The sequence below is a fragment of the Rattus norvegicus genome, chromosome 7 (genome assembly GCF_021556685.1).
Source record: "Rattus norvegicus strain SHRSP/BbbUtx chromosome 7, alternate assembly SHRSP_T2T, whole genome shotgun sequence".
Lineage (NCBI taxonomy): Eukaryota > Metazoa > Chordata > Mammalia > Rodentia > Muridae > Rattus > Rattus norvegicus.
In genome coordinates, this window is record NC_141540.1 from 32,213,857 (window position 1) to 32,235,155 (window position 21,299).

General features: G+C 39.6%; 1 protein-coding gene across 10 annotated transcripts in view; it reads right to left on the minus strand.

The window, feature by feature from the left end:
* Nucleotides 1–21,299, minus strand: part of Parpbp (PARP1 binding protein) — a 69,428-nt gene that overhangs the window by 3,017 nt on the left and 45,112 nt on the right. For 5 of the 10 annotated variants that reach the window (XR_015623677.1, XM_087555216.1, NM_001401236.1 and 2 more), the window contains 4 exons: nucleotides 14,299–14,479; nucleotides 7,915–8,093; nucleotides 6,572–6,653; nucleotides 147–279 (listed from right to left, as the gene is read on the minus strand). Coding sequence is in view for 9 of the 10 variants with exons in the window: in XM_087555216.1 (XP_087411342.1) it covers nucleotides 147–279; nucleotides 6,572–6,653; nucleotides 7,915–8,093; nucleotides 14,299–14,479 (575 nt within the window). In the remaining variant the exon portion in view is untranslated. Of the gene's footprint in view, nucleotides 1–146; nucleotides 283–6,571; nucleotides 6,654–7,914; nucleotides 8,094–14,298; nucleotides 14,480–21,299 lie in introns of all 10 variants that reach the window. The other 5 variants (NM_001401237.1, XM_087555218.1, XM_087555213.1 and 2 more) reach the window with 1 other exon arrangement.

Consider the following 21,299-nt stretch of genomic DNA (forward strand, 5'->3'; position numbering starts at 1 on the left):
TTTTCTTAAGTCTGTACTTAGATTTTTCTTAAACAATCCAGGCCTAAGAAAAAGTCTTTATATTTCTTAATATGCTGCAGAAATAATCTAGTTTTTGCTAAGGTAAAGCCATTCGGTTGACTAATTGTTCAAACAAGGTCAATTACCAGAGACATCGTTCTCTAAGCGAAGAGCAGACAGCGGCTTTGATGAGGAATTAACATTCCATTTACTCTTGCTCATTATGCAGTCATCTTTATAAGTACAAGCAAACTGTGATCTAATTAATGTCTGCCTCATCTGCTAACAAAAAAGAAGAAAATATGCAATTATATTCTGTCTTATTTTCCATTTAGTCCTGTACACATTCCCTAGTGATTGACACACGCCATAAAGACTGCCCTTCCAAGTCCCATCTCTCACTTGGAGCTTTGATTCATATTTTGCTTCAGTTTTCAAACTCACTATGTCACTAGGGCTAGCCCCTTGTTCCTTTAGCAATACTAACTTTATCTATGTAGTGTATATTGTTATAACAGTTCTAACCTTTAATGTTTTACTCCTTAGGGGTTTTGCAACACATTCCTTTGAGCTGCTTTGGAGTGAGTATCATGAAACTGAAGTAATAATTCATACACATACAGTCATTAAGAGGATGGGAGTTCTCTGTCTTATGAGGAGGAGTGCAGAGCTTTGAAAGATAGGACATGTGATTGAAGATATTGGTGGGAGGAAAACTACTAAGACAAAAGTTAGGGTTGAGAAGTTAAGAGCAACAGAAATAGCAAATGCTTAGCAAGAAGAACATAGACAATGGGAGGCATGTCTTCTTGGTTAAAACCAAGTCTTTACATCATTCTAGAAAGAGTTTTAATGGTCGAAATTTCAAAATAGATACTTGCATTTAACCTCAGAGATAAGAGAGTTAAGCTCAATGTTCTCATGAACAGAAGAAAATCACACAGATAAAGTTAAGTCTAAGCGGGTGTGGACACAGCACTGTAGTCCTTACACTCAAAGTCTAAAGTAGAAGGATCAACATTGGAGGCCTGGATTATATTCTGAGACACTGGAGGGCAGGGGTGTGGGGAGAGGGGGAGGGTTAACTATGAAGTAAGACAGGAAGACAAGCAGTTTGGAAATGCATTCTACAAATAGAAGACTGTGGAGCATTAACAGAAGTAGGAAGAGTTCAGAACAATGCAGTCTACCACAGAATGTGATGTCATCAATGGCAGGACTTCCATTGTTTATAACCATTCATTATTATGGGAGATTTCTCCCAACAATTAGATGCTACCTCACATCCTTTTAACACTTCAGACTATAGGGATATTATGCTGGATGTTATATGAGTATTTATTGATTAAAATGTAATTATATATTACATTCAGTAACTGCATTTTATATTATGTAGTCAGAGACAAGTGTTTCAGTTCACTCAGATGTCTGCAATGAATCACCAACTAGAGTTTAAAAGTTATAACAATAGCATCCTTGCCAGAGGCTTCAAAAGCCAATTTTATTTAAAGTGATAAATTATCTTTAAGATTATTCAAAGCCATTCTCATAATAGCAATAATAATAATAATTTTTTAAAAGTTAAAACTATGGGACTTTAAAAAGATTTGTAATTTTTTAAAAAAATATGTTCCATATTTCTCCATGAAAAACTATTGGAGATTTTTAATCACAAAGATGTGAAAAGTTGCAAAAAGTATAAAAAATTAGAAAATTAGAAAACTACAGTTACAAGACAGTGGGTTCTTAGAGTAATGAGGCCAGATACAGGTGAGAAAAAAATGATTAATCATGAAATACATATCAAAATACAAAAAAATAAAAAATGTAAAAAATATCCAAGTACATTTATCCACTCTTCCACCTTGCTAGACCCTTATCAACTAACTAGACAATCTTGATTAAACCATCAATCACAGAATTGTTAGTATTACAGAAGTTAAAAAAAATTCCTGAGCATGCCATACACCTTTTGATCCCAGCACTGAGGAGGCAGAGGCAGGTAAGCCTCTGTGAGTTCAAGGCCAGCCTGGTCTACAAAGCAAGATCTAGGACAATGAGAGACACGGAGCGACCCTGTCTCCAAACAAAACAACAAAAAAACAAAAAAAACAGAACAAAAAAAAAAAAAGGAGAGAGAGAGAGAGAAAGAGAAAGAGAAAGAATATGGTATGAGAAGTCCCCTTGTTTCAAACATCAAAGTGCAAAGGTATAGAGATAATGAATATGTGGAGGTAGACAGACAGACAGACAGACAGACGTGTTCACTCGGGAGATGAATGCAGACACTGGATAGCTGTTATCACACAGATGAAGTAGGTATCCCTATAATGTAAGTTTTCTGGATCAGATTTCTCAGGTCCAGGCCAATTCTGGAAGGATAATAGCATGTAGCTCAAAACAAGGGCTCAATAATCAATTTCATTAATTAAATGTATTCAGTTGTTAAGAGAGCTCAAGCTACACTGGCTTGCATTTATAACTTGAAAGGGAATGCATTTCCTTTGTTCATAAAAACAGAATTTTCCTGCACAAGATTAGTGGTCACATAGAAATGAGATTACTTCCTGTTGCAAATCTTCCAAATCTCTCTGTGTATTTTAGCTGGAATCACAAATAAACAAGGCGAGTCCCTTTGAACGTGCTGTTGAAGCAGCAAACAACTTGGAATAATGTGCAGGTTCGGCATGGCTGTTAAAATCATTTCTGTTCAAGCCATGAGAGAAAAGGACTCACATTTTCTTTTCCGAAATGTCTCTCCTTTGGGAAGATTGCTATCCACAGTGAAATTACAACAGACTTCAGATCTCTCTCTCTCTCTCTCTCTCTCTCTCTCTCTCTCTCTCTCTCTCTCTCTCTCTCTCACACACACACACACACACACACACACACACACACACACACACACACCTCTTTTTCAGTTTAAATGGTTAGGAGGTTCCCAGTGAGAGGAAAGAGTACTTCACAGAGGAAGCCTGACACTAGTTAAAGCTCTGGGCAGGCATAAATGGAGTTAAGTGTATCACGTCTTAAGCTACCCCTACACAATTAACAAGCTTGAAAAGGGAGGCAACCCCCAAAGTACCTTAAACAAGTTATCCCAAATGTATCTTTTCATTCTTATATTACCACATTTTCAAAAGAATGGAGATTTTATGTCTTTTATTTGATAATGAAGAATTTGTACATATATAAAATAATATTTTTGCTATCAGCGAAAATTCAACCACACAGTTAAATAAAAAAGCCACCTATGCAATAACTTCATAATTTTATATACTCTTATGAGCCATTCATTTACTCTTTGGCAATAAACCAAACTTTCAAGTCTAGAACCTAAATATAAAACCTTACCCTGCTACTTGCTACCCATGTGAACTATAAAGTAACTTCCAGAGTTACTAAGGGTCAATCAGGACAGGATTTTTAAGTGCCCTTGGTACTTGGCTTCTTGCATCTGCGACCTTTAGCTCTGCTGTGACCATGTTGAAATGCACTGCAACTTAGCACAATACCGTTTGCTCTCAGTGTGTGTGTGTGTGTGTGTGTGTGTGTGTGTGTGTGTGTGTGTGTGTGTGTGTGTCGCTGACACTGGTGATGGCCAGTTTGGTTTGGCTGGATAGCCAGTGAGCGCCGGGATCCACTGGACTACCCTACCACTGCCTGCTTCCTTTCCTGGAGCAAAGGTCACAGGAGCAAGCCACCAGAAACAGAAGCGGCCATTTCTTGGTTGCTAGGAATCTGAACCCAAGTCTCTGTTCCTGCATAGTGAACTCTTTACCCACTGAGCCACCATCTCCTCAGCCCTGTTTCTCTTAGTTCTAATTACTTTTCAATTCATGTTAGGAGGCTGTGAGACTCAACCTCAGGGCACCTACAGAATATGCTTTCAACTTTTCAAATTCCCAGGCTAAACTTGTTACCTAAGAAAGGACTTTCTAACACCCAGGGCAAGTGTTTTAAGGAGTGTTTAAGGAGGCAACAATTGCAGAGAGATGACATCTTACACTACGGATATCTGCATCCACTGCTCTTTGTCTTAGGCTCCATCCCTTCTGGATGGGGTCATCTCCATTATTAAGTAGATAACTACATACACAACACAGGTTCGTTGAGATGCTTTAGAAAGCATTGAAGACAAGGGAGAGAAACATCTTATCCCTGCCCTTTCAGTTGAGGCAGATATGCAAGGGGCTGGCAAATCAGGATGGAGGGACTGAGACAATACACAGGCGTTAAGATGGTTAAATGGGCCCTTAAACTTCTAATGAGAAATACAAGGACCATTTAATAAACGATTTAAACTAGTTTGAAAGTAATGGTAGAGAGATGGAAGAACTACTTTCCAAAGGTCTATCTATATCACACCACAGGGGTTAACGAGGGCCTTCCCGTTCCCTTCACAGGGAAATTTACTGCATTATCAGATTCAAGTTTCCTGATAGACCACAGTATGAAAGGAAAGCTGAAGACGTTGCTCTAAACTCTCTGGTATTTTCTTCTTTTAAAATGGTTGAAGTAGTTCAAACATAGACCACATATAATTCCCATAATGAAGAAAATGAAAACATATAAAAACCTCACCACTTTATACCTAAAGAACAAAAGTACCAGAAAATATAGCAGTAAGTGGTTGATACTGTGCGGCCCGCACTCTAGGAATTATATGGGCAATATTCCTTGTTACTTCCAACAAGCACTCGACCTGACTGTGCTCCAGTTATGTCTGGCTAAATTAAAGGATTTCACGCTCTGCTTTTGCAAAGGCTACTTACTATTAAGCATAATTATGAATAGTAATTCTTTACTGTCTTTAGTTTCAGACTAGGCTGACAAAGCAATGCCAGGGAACTTCACACTTTTGTCAACTGACAAAAGATACTGCACCATCATTCTAATATTAGACATCATTCTTCTAAAATTTGTTTCTATCTCTATAAGTTGACACTAAATTAGATGATCTTTTCTATTTCTCTTACATATATTTATTTGTTTTATTTTATAGTAATTAACTGACGCTTGAGAATTTCTAAAAGTGCACAAAACTACATTCTAAATATGTGTCGTTACACTTGCCAAGGAAACTTCTCTGTGCGACAGACGGAAGCCAACCCCAGGGGATAAATCTACAACACACTCCAGCACCCAAGGCCCTGGGGTCGATGGAGAAGACAGGGCAGAAAGAATTTTTGGAGCCAGGGAATCGGGACTTTTTGGGATTGTGTCTTAAGATTGCGTCTCTTAAGAATGTTAGAGGCTACATTCATAAGGTGTCACCAACACGACTGCCTAAACATGACCTGCACTTGCTAACATACATGAGGGCAGGGAGGGAGGGAGGGAGGAAGGGCAATCTCAAAAGGCCTCTGCCCTACACAGAGAACCACAAGCAACTTGGGGATGCTGAAAGTGAGGATGATAGTCTTCTCTAGGGAAAAGTACACCAAGACCGAATGGTCAGCCATGAACGTAAATACAAGCAAGTAACATTATACAGACTAAACAGGTTGGAATAGTGTGTGTGTGTGTGTGTGTGTGTGTGTGTGTGTGTGTGTGTGTCCGCGCGCACGTGTGTGTACGTGTGTATAAGTGTGTATATCATAACATAATTAATAACAACACATAAGAACATAAAAAAAGAGGTCATGAATTTTAAAGAGTATAAGGAGGGTTTGGAGGAAAGAAATGGAAATGAAAAATTATATATATATAGATATGTGCATATATATTTAAAAATAAAACGATTTAAAAAAGAAACAAAGAATACAAAAAAGTTATTTCTTGTTATATCAAAATGAAAATTATTTAATAATTTAAAGATAATTATAATTTTTGTATAAAAATGTTTAACAAATTAATAATTAATATATAACATATACTATATGCCCAATAAATAGCAACCACTGAATAAATTCTATTAAAACATAAGACCAAAAATGTTTAAATACTTAATAAACATATTATCACCTATGAACACAAATGCTCTAAGGGAAATCAGAACCCTACTTCAAATTGAACGAAAACAGATAAGCACCAAGGAACAATGTGAGGGCTCTCTCATCTGCGTCTGCAACTAAAGACCTTCTACCATTGTGTCTTCAGAGTTTCTAAGTTGGATTAGACATTATATATATATATATATAAGTAGTATATATTATGCAATTAGGATTATAGGTAATACAGATAATTTAGACTGTCATCCAAAGGCCTTCTCCCTTTACAGCTGACTATCTCAGCTCTTGTTACACTGATCACAGCACATCAGGTCTCCACGCGTACACATAGGGCACGGCTTCCTTACTTTTCCTTCCGTTACTCACACATGTTGACGTAGCATTTTCAGCAGTTACTTCTTACTTCTTTCTTTTATTTTAGTTCCAGTAAATTAAAAAGCCACAGGTAAGTCAAAATTATATAAAAGCGACGTCTACACAAACTGACAATGCTACGTTTTCATTTACCCCTTATTGTGTTATATGAGCTGCATAATTACAAATCCAGCCCAGCTCCATATATCCATTTCTTCCAAAATAAAACAACATCTATCATTGTATGATTGACTTTTCTATACCTTATTTTTCTCTGCTTGCAGTGACGTGTGGATTCGCTCTCTGAGAGGTTTAACTGGTGTACTTTTCACTTGTGTGGGAGACCTATGGGGGAAAAACAAAGGAACATATTAATAAAGCTTGGGTGCTTCTGTCCTTTCAAAATGTGTGCTGACGTTTAGTCCCCACGGAAACACTATTAAGATGGAGGGCCTTTAGAAGGTGCTGAGGTCGGTCATTTGGATGAGTGTGAGCGCTCGAGAGCCTCACTCCCCTTGTCCTTTCGAGTTTTCTGCCACAGGAAGATGCATGGGCAGGTGCAGTTCATGACAAACAGGCCTCCGTCTACAAAGGACAATCAGCCTGCTGACACTGTATATATATATATCTGAGTTTCTAGCCTACACAACTATGGGAAACGAATTCGTTATTTGTAAGTCACCCAGACCAAGATACGTTTTAGTAGCAACTCAAATGAATTATGACACTCATAAGCCAGAGAAGCTTCTAAATTCATTCTCTCCCTACTCAGAAGCCTATTTACAACAGACAAAACCTGCCATGTGACTGTACTTGGAGACACAGATTTGAGGAGACAATTGCCCTTAAAGGCTCTCCAAGGGTTACCGCTCAGCTGGATAGGACAAAAGCCTGGTAAGAAAGGGGCAAGAGAGAAAATGTACATACAGTAAAAAGCTCATGTAAGAAAAGCCAAACAAAGCAAGCTGGCATCCTCTAAGGAGGTAAGGTTCTCACCAGAGCCCACCGTACCACCTACACTGCCATCCCCTCACACCGGGCCTGTTGTTGACCGGCAGTCTGTATCCACCTATGGTACTTACTGTGGCTGCTGGAGCGATGCCAAGGCAGTGTCAAGGTCTTTATACAACACCAACATTCACTTAGTGAGGAAGCCAACAAAAGCCGACCCTGTATAACTATGGTGTGTATGCCTCATTCTGTTATTACACAGAATGGGGTTCAACAACGAACGACTTCAAGTTTGGGAAAAGTCTTTGCTCCTTGTTAACTGAGCGCTCTTAGGTGTACTTTACAAGTACTCTCAAGTCTCAATTCTTCACTAGACATTGGGAATGCTACTAAAAGGAACTGCTTTAAGGGCTGTGATTTAACAAAGTTCTTGACATACACCAAAACAAATAAATATTTTTACATCAATACCCAACAACGCTCTTAAATGCAACACTGTAACTATAACTGGGCAACAGTGAAATGCTGTTAGCTTTTGTTTGCCTTTTCCATATTCTCCAGCTTCTTTCAAGTTCCTACCGTAAGTATAGGTACTTTTTATTTAAAAACAAAATGGTCAAGTGAGTGCTTTGACACTAACTTCCATGTTACCTACCTAAAGAGTGTAAGGACAGACGCTCCACCGTGAGGAGCTGTACTTTGGTCATTGTACAGAAGCTCTGCTTTATTTCTGGTAGGAGCACTGGCTGCGTCTTCATCCAAAAGAACCAGTAAAATTTTCACAGCATCTCTTCCACAGTATGCGGTATCATGGTTTATGGCAAAAGATTTTGGCTAAAACAAAAATGAATTTTAAAGTATACATAATAATCATACCACCCAGGTGAATCAGCCACACATTTCTATTTTGAATGGCACTCCTCGTTTATTGCTGAAATCACAGAAAATCAGCTATAGAAAGTAAGTATAAAATATGTAGACATTTCTCCTTTAAGCCACACTGATCAATCTTGCCAACTTTCAGACATATAAGAATATCATCAAAGGAAGACATTTGTTTCTGATGTGAGTAACATTAGACTTTAAGACAGAAAAATCTAATCACTATCAACCTAACTAGACTTTACCTCTTAATCTCTGTGTACTTTTTCTCTTATACAAAAGGGGTATGGGGTTCTGTCAATCCGAAACAAACTCACGTGCGCTTCAGACCTCCTCAAGAGCCAGACGTGGTGTGCACGCCTATGCTATGCCCCTCGCTGGGGAGGTGGAGGCAGAGCTCGAGTTTGAGACTAGTTTCAGTTACTTAAGTTGAAGATCAGCCTGGCTTATAATGAGACCCAAAAGATTTAATCGAATGTAAATTGATGATTATTCTATGTTCTAAGCCTTATTTGAAGAATCTAAAGCTTCAAAAGTAAAAACCAGCACCTGCAAAGAAATCACAGTCCCCTTGATAAGATAAACAGGTCATCACAGTTTCATTACAGTGCTGTGATATTTCCAATGTGTACACAGACACAGTGTGGTGCAAGCACCCCAGAGACAACGGTCATTGCTGTACAGAGTGAAGGGTAGCCTCGGAGAGCAGTCACAGAGAGAGGAAGAAGCTCAGAGGTAAAGTAGGAGGTGAAGTCTAGGTTCCTAGGTGAGAAAGAGTTCCACTAAAGGAGTCAGAAGAAACCGTAGCCATGAACTCGTGCTATGGCTCAGCCTGCTACAAAGGTGAGAAAAAGTAAGTCTTGCTTTAGTAAGCAAGTACGATAATCTTATTTAGACTTTAGAAAAATCAACAAGAGCAATATATAAAATATATTTTACAGTAAAATGTGTCAAATATGGACACAGCTGCAGCAGATTAAAAGAACACAACAAATTAATTTTGAATATAGCCTGAAATAGCCTGAACTAAATAGCACTAGAAAGACACAAAGACACCAAGAAGACAGATTGAAAGGGGAGAGCTGGAAAGGGTAGTAATTAGACAATAAATCTGACAGTGCAAAGTGGCATACAGGTACATATGAAGACTAACTCGGGCATGGCTGTTAGGCTGGAAATATCCCACTAACTGTGCCCACTGCAGGTCTCCGAGGAGGTGCTTAGCTCATCCATGTTCCTGATGTACTCACTGGCAAAGAGGACCAGTGACGCTGCCCTGCCCTCTAGGGTGAGGGACACTGTGCCTAAGAATCAGAGGTGGCACCTGTGCCAGTCCTCGAAGCGTCCATCAGCGTCGTCTGGATTCTTTTCTCTGTTTGGCAGCTCAGGCCAGCAGATGAACTGCAGTGTCCAGTGCTGCTCAGAGTAAAACCAGGAGCCCGCCGTGATCTGGTGCTTACCGCATAGTTTATATAGCGGTGTCGGTGCGGGCCACATTGCTAACAGTACCTTCACTGAGTGTCATTTGATGGAATTTTCAAGATTTGTGATTTAGTGGGAAACAGAAAACTAACAACAGGTGGCTTGTGTCAGGATTCTGCTGCCTGTAGATGGGAGACTGGCACTGAGAGATCTGAGATGGCACTGGTTCCTGGCTTACACTTGCAGTGAGAGCTCCCTTGTGCTTTGTGCCAACATAGTCACTCAAAATGCTGGCATGCACATGAAATAAATAGGGTAGAATCCCAGAATCTTCCCCAGGATGCCTTTGAAGTAAATCTAAGAAGCTTCATTTTTGTAGGAAAATAGAAAAAAATGATCACCAAGGCCTGTGGATGAAAGAACGAATAAATAGGAAAAGCAAGTCCTCCTTCCTGCGCTGCCTTCCATGGTAAAACCTAATGAAAGGGCCTTTGTTAACCAACCAAACACTGCAATATAGACAGGCGCAGTGAGCTGCATGTGTAATTTCGGCATCGGAAGACCATGCTAAGAGTTTGAGGCTGGCCTGGGAAACATAGTAAGTTCCAAACCAACCTGGGCTACACAGTAAGACTTTGCCTCAAACAAACACAAAGAAAAAAAGAAAAAGAAAAAGGTAGATCCACTATAATAATATTCTCGAAGGTTCTGTTCTGTATTTACAGTCATGGGAGCTCACTTCTGTAGCAATAGTCTATTAAAATTGACTATTAGTGCAAGAAAGCTAAGGAAGAAGTGCATATTGTATAAGATTCTCAGGTATAGGAAATTGACTGGCAATCAACTGGCAATGTAGCTAGTAATAAAACATTATATCGCGGTGTTTACCAGAAGTCCCACACCCGCGAATCCTGGCCCGCAGCAGCTCTCTGCTCCCAAACCCTGTGGGAGAGAGACCTCACCGCCTGATCAGGTGGGCACTCCTGAGGCTGCAGAGCGGAGGAGACCACCAACACTGCCCACCCCTGCCCACATCCCTGGCCCAAGAGGCAACTGTATAAAGCCTCTGGGTTCCCGTAGGGGAGGGCCCAGGAGCGGCAGGACCCCTGCGCCTGAGACACCGCCGGAACCTGAAGGAAACAGACCGGATAAACAGTTCTCTGCACCCAAATCCCGTGGGAGGGAGAGCTGAACCTTCAGGGAGGCAGACACGCCTGGGAGACCAGAGGAGGCTACACTCTGTGCACGTCCAGACGCCAGAGGAGAACACCAAGCGTCATCTGGAGCCCTGGTGCACAGAGGCTCCCGGAAAGAGCAGCGCAGATCTTCCCGGTTGCTGCTGCCACGGAGAGGACTTGGGAAGTGCCCCGCGAGCAGACTTGAGCCTTGGAACCACATGTGGGACCAACTTTTCCCCTGTAGGAAACCTGCCTGGTGAACTCAAGACACAGGCCCACAGGAACAGCTGAAGACCTGTAGAGAGGAAAAACTACACGCCCGAAAGCAGAACACTCTGTCCCCATAACTGGTTGAAAAAAAACAGGAAAACAGGTCTACAGCACTCCTGACACACAGGCTTATAGGAAAGTCTAGCCACGGTCAGAAATAGCAGAACAAAGTAACACTAGAGATAATCTGATGGCGAGAGGCAAGCGCAGGAACCCAAGCAACAGAAACCAAGACTACATGGCATCATTGGAGCCCAATTCTCCCACCAAAGCAAACATGGAATATCCAAACATACCAGAAAAGCAAGATCTAGTTTCAAAATCATATTTGATCATGATGCTGGAGGACTTCAAGAAAGACATAAAGAACTCCCTTAGAGAACAAGTAGAAGCCTACAGAGAGGAATCACAAAAATCCCTGAAAGAATTCCAGGAAAACACAATCAAACAGTTGAAGGAATTAAAAATGGAAATAGAAGCAATCAAGAAAGAACACATGGAAACAACCCTGGACATAGAAAATCAAAAGAAAAGACAAGGAGCTGTAGATACAAGCTTCACCAACAGAATACAAGAGATGGAAGAGAGAATCTCGGGAGCAGAAGATTCCATAGAAATCATTGACTCAACTGTCAAAGATAATGTAAAGCAGAAAAAGCTACTGGTCCAAAACATACAGGAAATCCAGGACTCAGTGAGAAGATCAAACCTAAGGATAATAGGTATAGAAGAGAGTGAAGACTCCCAGCTCAAAGGACCAGTAAATATCTTCAACAAAATCATAGAAGAAAACTTCCCTAACCTAAAAAAAGAGATACCCATAGGCATACAAGAAGCCTACAGAACTCCAAATAGATTGGACCAGAAAAGAAACACCTCCCGTCACATAATTGTCAAAACACCAAACGCACAAAATAAAGAAAGAATATTAAAAGCAGTAAGGGAAAAAGGTCAAGTAACATATAAAGGCAGACCTATCAGAATCACACCAGACTTCTCGCCAGAAACTATGAAGGCCAGAAGATCCTGGACAGATGTCATACAGACCCTAAGAGAACACAAATGCCAGCCCAGGTTACTGTATCCTGCAAAACTCTCAATTAACATAGATGGAGAAACCAAGATATTCCATGACAAAACCAAATTAACACAATATCTTTCTACAAATCCAGCACTACAAAGGATAATAAATGGTAAAGCCCAACATAAGGAGGCAAGCTATACCCTAGAAGAAGCAAGAAACTAATCATCTTGGCAACAAAACAAAGAGAAGAAAAGCACACAAACATAACCTCACATCCAAATATGAATATAACAGGAAGCAATAATCACTATTCCTTAATATCTCTCAACATCAATGGCCTCAACTCCCCAATAAAAAGACATAGATTAACAAACTGGATACGCAACGAGGACCCTGCATTCTGCTGCCTACAGGAAACACACCTCAGAGACAAAGACAGACACTACCTCAGAGTGAAAGGCTGGAAAACATGTTTCCAAGCAAATAGTCAGAAGAAGCAAGCTGGAAGCCATTCTAATATCAAATAAAATCAATTTTCAATTAAAAGTCATCAAAAAAGATAAGGAAGGACACTTAATATTCATCAAAGGAAAAATCCATCAAGATGAACTCTCAATCCTCATCTTCGGTTGGTTTATATACAAGTGTGCAATTTCTAGGCTTGAAAGTAAAATGATGCTATCTGGTGCTGGATAGAGGAGCCTTATTTTTTATTATGGCAGCTTGCTATTTTTGTAATATGGTGATTTGGTTGAACACAATAAAGTACAGTAGTAACTGATCTCCCCTTCTTCCTGGATGAGTGAGAGATGATTAAATGTTGATGTCAGCATCCTTGAGCATATTCAGATGAGCTTCTGCTTCTGTTGAAAAGGATGCTGTGTTTGATTGTGGTCCGAAGCTTTGAAGCACTACTTGGCATCTCCTTCCTTGGAGGTCTCACTGTTTAAACATAACAGACTTGATAGCTTGTTGGTAAGGTGAGGTCCAGCTTGTCTCCACTAGGTCATCTTCATGTGAATCCGGTGGTTATACGGTTTTGTTCTAGGGATATTTCATTTTTTTAATAACAGTTTTAGCTGACATTCATGGAGAGAATGAATCCTTAGAACTGTGCCACTAGTGAAAGGAAATCCTGTCTAGAGTATGTTTCTTTACAAAGCTGTTTCACACCATCCTTTGGGCCCTCTGCTGGAAAAGTAGAATCAAGTCTCAAATAATGCCTTTTAAATTGTATCCTCTAGTATTATAGATGTAGGACAGTACTGTATCATACCTCTGTGGATGTAAAATAGCTTGTACCTGCTTTACGATACGTAGTAGTGACCGTGCTTTATCAGAGCTGTTTTTAATGATGTTGCTCAGAATGTTTTCTTTCCAGATGATGATTGAGAAGCTAATTTAAAAAAAAAATGGTGCCAGGTACCACAAGAGTAACAGAACTGTGCTGTTTTCTCGGGTTTTGTTTTTTTACTTTTTTTTTTTTTTTAAATGGAGTGTGCTGGATGTCTCTACAGTTTTGTTCAGATGACTGCAGAACCTGGAAAAGCTGTTGCTGCTGTTGATGCATAACACACTGCTATTATTGGTCTTTTTATATAAATATAAATATATATATATATACAGATATATAATTTGAGTTTTTTTAAACTTTAGCTGTGCTGTCAACTTTGGAAAAAAGTATCCCCGTTTACTGTGTTGAGTTGGCACTGTACAGAAATTAACAGCCATATTGGTCTAGAAATGTTGAACTTAAGTTTTTTCCATTTGTACAGGGGTAACTGTACAAATACACTGTATTAAATATGTAAGGTCTTATCTACGTGGGTTTGATTACAAAAACTAATAAAGTATTCTCTAAATTAAAAAAAAAAACCTTAATATCGCTCTATAAGAGAAAAGTAAACTTCGACTACAAAACCTGTTCTAACGGGACTGCTGCTGTCTTGCAGACAGACAAGGACTGGTCCAAAACCAGACTATTATTTTGAATCTAAGTAAATAGAGAAAGAATGGTATTACCGGAATGATTGTTGAAAAGTAGCCCTAAGCGCCTTAAGTATTAAGAGATTATCTAATGCCTTTTTAACAAATACATTTTCACTAAAGATGTTATGATTTACCCTAAGTTGAACATAATCCTATTGAGAAAATTAAAACATAGAAAATACAGCTTCTGACTTAAGTAGCAACAGCAAACAATTTCTGCAATGAACAGAGGAGATTAAGTTTTATATAGGACAATAAAGAATCAATCCATTACCGGGACAGGACTGATGTTGGTGGCGCTGACAGTTACACCTTCTTGAGAATTAATAATATTTTTAATCCTCAAATTCAAATCCTGAACAACTTCCTCTACTGCTTTATAAAAAGGCTCCCCGCTGCTGTGGCCTTTGATCAGCTGCGTCCTTATCGCCGATAATATCCGACCGCCCGCAAGGCTGCAAACAGAAGGAGGAGTTGCTCGTCATAGTTTTGTAAGTGAGTTTGCTTAGAAGCTGCAAACTTACTTCTCGATGTTAATCAACACCTTTCCAAAGCACAACTTTGATCTTGTAGATCAAACAGCAAAGCATTTAAAGAAAAAATAAAAACCACAAGAAACAAAAAGTTTTTCTAAAACCCAAAACGTCATACATTAAATCTTCCTTGATAGACAGCTGAAAAAATATTTTAACTATGTATAAAATATGATAGATGGGACAAATTTCTACATATCTGAAATCTGTAAAGTGTACACAATACTAAGACAACAAAACCGGTCACCTCCCACTGAATGCCTAGAGTGTTACATTGATCTTAAAACCAACTCAAGCTGCTATTTTGATGCTAACAAAGATTAAAGAATTTGTCCTAGATCACATGGACATCCAGGAAAGAAAGAGGAAAGAAGAAAGCTAACCCAAAGGAAATACTATACCACCATACGTGAAGGATTATTATATACAGAAGAGGAAATTAAGCAAGTCACTATTGATCCAAAGCAAAACTAAACCAGCTATGGCCAATAGACTAGTGTTTTTCTAAACCTTCAGTCAATGTTCCTTTCTATGCCTGAGTCTGGATCACAGCTCCCGCTCTACAGGAGGGAGAAATGCACAGGATCTTGATCTGTTCTGAAGAAGAAACTAGAGGTGTCCAACAGTAGAATCAGGGTCTCCACTGAAGTCAGGAGGTATACGTAGAAAGGCAATGAGACAGCGGTCTGGTTTGACATGGAGTCATGACAGCTCTGCCTCTCTGTACCTTGAGCATGCTACTGCGCTTCTCTTTTGTAGTAGCGTAAAGGGAAACCTATCAACTGAGGTTTTCATCCTCAATACCTTATGGCCAGATTATACATCTTAGGTATTCTAATAAGTATGTGAAGTAAGACTGACCAGGTAAATACTTAGGCCAAGGGGAAGGGGAAATTTATGACACAATGACAGAGAACTGAAAGTCCACTGGCAGTTCACTAGCTCGGTCTCTGCCATGTTGCCTAGCAGAAGAATCACACTCAGCTTTGTCTGAAACACCAATTCCTGATAAATGGATATTAGTCCAAAAGCTCGGAATACCCAAGAAACTATTCACAGACCACATGAAGCCCAAGAAGAAGGAAGACCAAAATGTGTGTGCTTCAGTCTTTATTAGAAGGGAGGACAAAATACTCACAAAAGGAAATACATGGACAAAGAAAAGACCCACCAAACCCAGTCACTATTGCTAATGCCAAGAAGTGCTTGCTGACAGGAGCCTGATATGGGTGTCTCTTGAGAGGCTCTGCCAGGGCCTTACTGATACAGATGAGGATGCTTGCAGCTAACCATGAACCTGAGCATGGGGACCCCAATGGAGGAGTTAGAGAAAGGACTGAAGGAGCTGACGGGGTTTGCACCCCTATAGGAAGAACAACATTATCGCAAACCAGATCCCCCAGAGCTCCCAGGATCTAAACCACCAACCAATGAGCACACATGGAGGGACCCATGACTCCAGTCACATTTGTAGCAGTGATGGCAGTGTCTGGCATCAATAGGAGGAGAAGCCCTTGGTCCTGTGAAGGCTCATTTCCCTAGTGTACAGGAATGCCAGGGCGTTGAGGTGGAAGTGGGTAGGTAGGAGTGGGAGCACCTTCATGGAAGCAGGGGGAGGGGGAGAAAGGGTGGGAGAGGAGAGAAAGGGGATAACATTTGAAATGTAAATGCATAAAATATCCACTAAAAATAAAATAAAAGAAAGGACATGCTTAAGGATTATAAGAAAGAAAAAAAGAAAAAGGAAGAGACAAATTGGATGAACGATAGCCAAACGAACCCATAGTTAGCACTTTGGCACTTTGTTTTTTCTGGAAACTACTCTTATGAAAGAGATTTGGTAGTAAATTCTGTAAAGCACTTTGGTACTTTATAATGATTTACAATATATGATACATGCTCTTCAGCATTCTGTCACTCAGGGTGAATATAAGTCATGGTTTGCAGAACTCAGTGATGTGAATGAAGTAGTGACAAACTGCTACTGCTATGCCCACGGGACAGCAATTCGGTGTTCTTTACATGATATGTGCTTACGGGTTAGTGATTTGGTTAGCTATTAAAGTACAAAAGTACAGTTCAAAGGGAAAGCTAACAGAAATTCTAGGCAATGCTAGAACAAAAGTATAATCAGTCCTTTTGAATAAAACTAGTACTAGTTGATCATAGTGTTTGTTTGGGGCCATTAAGAATGGCTATCCACAAAACCTTACAACTATAGAATACACTATATGCATCTATAGCTATTATATGTATTATCTCAACATTTTAGACTAAATGTTTTGTAGTTATAAGTACTGATGTCTTGTCAACAATGTTTTAGTAACTCCAATTTGGGTTGGTTTTCCCTAACTAGACTAGACGTGTTCTCGAAGTTGTGAAATGCTATGCGTATTATACTCTACATGATTTCTCATGTTAAGGAGGCCTCCAAGTGAAAATGCAAATACTAACAGGAAATTAGCACAGTAGCTATAGTTCACAGGACCTCTGCCAACTAGGGTAATGCTGGGTGAGGTTACTGGCCTGGTAAAAATCTTTTTTATTAAAGATGGTCTTCCAGGTGGTTTTTAAGTGTATCCTTTTATTGAAGTAGCTAGGTCAATTACATATGTTTATTAAAGCTGCAAATAAACAAACAAGAATAAACAAACAAAAAATTTGATAGAGATTCAAAGGATAATTAAAGGTGAAAGAATGTCTTAGTTGCAAATTATAAGAATAAAACTTTCACATATTAGGAAAACATTATCATTTATTTTTACCCCATTCCTTGTAGAAGAACAAAATTGCTGAATTCTCAAAGTAGAGTAAGCCATTGCCAGAATTGTTTCTAGAAAAAGATTTACAGACTTCTATTTCCACTGCTTGCCAAGGTTAACTTGTTGGCCATTAGCAAACATTCTAAACACTGCGACTATGACTGATTCACATATTCCCTACTAAAGCCAACCATTAGACTCTCTGGTATCTACTTGGTAATACAGGAACTTCATTCAAGCTGCTGCTTTTAGAACCTGGAAGTTCCAGAAGTTGTTAACCCAATACTCGAGCCTTTCTTTCTGTGCTCTGTGCTGGCTTTACAACATGAATAAAAGCTGTGAGAGGAGTAGAATGAGACTAAAAGTAGAGAGGGAGCTTGAGTGGAAAAGTGGAAGGAAGAATGAGTTATTCCCCAAGGATACCTTTCTGCTAATTTAGACAAACATTCACAGGAGAATTAGACGAGAGAATTAAACCGTAGCTCCCAGTCCCACCATACTACAGTCCTCGGCAGAAAACCCAGTGAGGTGGCAGTGAAAAGCACAATTCAAAGGGAAAGCTGACAGAAATTCTAGGCAATGCTAGAACAAACATTTTCATCTAAGTTACCACTCTTTACTAAATACGCTGTCTGCCTCTGCCATTATGTATTTGAGAATTTGATAACTATTTGCTTTAATACTTTTTTTTTTTTTTGGTTCTTTTTTTCGGAGCTGGGGACCGAACCCAGGGCCTTGCGCTTCCTAGGTAAGCGCTCTACTACTGAGCTAAATCCCCAGCCCCGCTTTAATACTTTTTAAAACTAAATATGATTGAAGGTTCATTAAGTAATATAAAAACACTTCTGAAGTATTTTCAAACAAAACAATAATTAACAAGAGATGAGACAGGTAATTTCCAGCCAAATTAACATTCTATAACCACATATTTGGCCTAATATATAACAGAGGTGTTCATTTAAAAGCTATGTAGTAAGCCTAAAGTACAGCATTTTTAAATTCTTAACAATAGAACCTAATTAATTTATATAAACGGAAGCTTCCAAGACAATTTTAGGTAAAAGTATAGCATGTATTTTATGGTGGCATCTACTGGCAAAATTCAGAAATGCAGCCAGCTTGGCTAAAATGGCCTCATGAAGAGAGGGCAGAGGACAATGAGTCTCCCTCCTCCCCCTCTGTCCTATCTACCTAGCTTCATTCTTCCTTGGAATAAAAGATTATTATACTACTTCCTTTCTAAGACAAGCACAAAGTTACCCTCGGACACAGGAATTAAATCCATCTTTACCCCTTGAGTTGTGAGGTAGGAAAACAAAGAGGAGATGGAAAGCAGAGAGAGGTAGGAGTCAGATTACACACACTTTGCATACTGACCCGCGTCTCCTGAGGTCTCGTCCAGTACCTGGTATGGAATCCTATCAAAAGCCATTTCAGAAGGATCACACTGGCATCAGTGCATGGACACGACTGAGCAGTGCAGGACTGGAGACAGGATGAACAACTCAGAGAGGTGAAAGGTCCAGAGGAAAAGGATGGGACGGAACAGGATGGCAAACCCCAGAAATAAGGCTGTAGCTACAGGGATAGGGACATGAGATGTAAACATGCTCACAATAGATAGATAGATAGATAGATAGATAGATAGATAGATAGATAGATAGATAGATAGATAGATAGATAGATAGATAGAAAGATAGATAGATAGATAGATAGATAGATAGATAGATAGATAGATAGATAGATAGATAGATAGATAGAGATAGAGAGATAGATAGATGTCGAGCTAAGGCAGAGACTTAGAGATGTGTAAGACTTAACTCGGGTAGGTGGAGTCACAGGAGCTATGAGAAGAAGTTCTAACAAGGGACCAAATACGAGAAGTCAACCCCTCCTGATGGTAACAAAGGTCAGATCATGGAGAGCACTGACAGACGAGTAGGAAGGAGAGCAGTGTGAGCCTCTCCAGAGTAAACAGGAACTATACTGTGTGCCACAGACTGGGCTATGGCCGGCACAGTACAGAAGGCAACCAACAAAGTCTTAGACTTTCTGCCAAGGAAGAAATGAGTCAAGACTGCAAACAGAGAAGCAGGAAATAAAGAATAGCACTTTTCATCAGTCTGAGCAAAAAGATGGAGAAGGAACTGGGACAGAAAATATAGCTTGTGGGGTTTTCTTACTATCCTTACAGACTATGAATAAAGTACAAGTCAAGGGAAAGTCTGAAATTATAAGACAAAACGCATAGCAGTAGAGCAAACGGCCACGAAGCTTGGCATCCCCGCATCTGGTTCACTGCAAGTGCATCCTTTAGATTCAGCTCAACTGTAGCCTTTTTCCAGGCATGCTTTCCTGACATCCTTACCACAGACTCCAACAAAGCAGACCAATGTAGCTGCTCCGCACTGTACCTCTTCTAGGTTTTAGTAGTCTTGCTATTTTGAATTATAAAATTAGCATACTGTTTCAAAAAAACCCAAAATCGTTTAAGTAGACTGTCACTCGAAGACATTATTTAGATACCCACTCCTTTAGTGTCTTCCCCAGAAGATGGGGTAATTTATTCATGAATACTTTAAATAAATGGTTGCTAAATTGAAGAAATATATCCTCTCATGCTAGGTGCCTATAAAAGAAATGCATTTCTAACCATTTGGTCAATTTTCCCAACCATCTAGTCCACCAAAATTTTAACAGATTTATTAAACTGAATATATGCATTTATCTTGCTTTCTCCCTAAGCCTTACTGAAGTTAAAAACTGAACAAACTAGTTTTATTTTAATAAATTCAGAAAAAAGAAAATAGAAGACAATACTAATAATAGAGAAGCATTTCCTCAACACATGGAAAGACAGAAAGCAGATCGACAAGCACTGACTACCCAGAATAATACACACACACACACACACACACACACACATATACACAAATACACACACATACATACATATACATACACACACGTACACACACACACACATGCACATATACAACATACACACACATACACACACACATACACACACGTACACACACATACACACACATGCACATATACAACATACACACACACATACACACATACATATACACAAATACACACACACATACATACATATACATACACACACGTACACACACATACACACACATACACACACATACACACATACATATACACAAATACACACACACATACATACATATACATACACACACGTACACACACATACACACACACATACACACACATGCACATATACACACACATACACACACACACACACACACACACACGATAATGCAGGTCACTGTTCAAGGACCACCAGTGCGGACCTCAGAGCCTGAAGACCCTGCAACCCTGTAGCAGGGATATTGAAAACCTGTGCATGCATGTGGGACACTGGTACCCTAGATCCTCTCTCGTTCTCAGCAGTGAAGCTAGTGTGTCCCTTCTACGATGACACAGAAGGCAGGGTCACCCGAAGGGTAAGCAAGGCAGGACCCAATCCTGGGCAGCAAGGGGAAAAAGGAGAATAAAATCTTCACACTGAACTGTGAGCTCAGTGTCTGCCCGCCCATCACAGGCCTGAATTATCTGGGAAAACACTTGGAAAGATTCAAAGAAAGGATGCACAGATATCTGACATCTGCAGAGTTACGTCCCTAACGACAGGGCAGACTGGTCACCATGCTGTCATTAAGCCCACTGCACAAAGCTGCTGACCAGCTTTACAGAGACTCACTTCTAAGCAGGAAAAGACAGGTTCAAATCACCATCCCTTGTGGGAATACTCTAACATAGAACAGGACACAACGAAAGTCTAACCAAAAAAATCCTTAGGCAAACAAGCAACATACACTAGCAGATAGAAATGTGATTCTTTCCCTCTAGCTTTGTCATTGTTGTTGTTGTTGTTGTTGTTGTTGTTCACCCTTAAGAGAAAGTCTCACACTGGAGCCCAAGGCAATTTT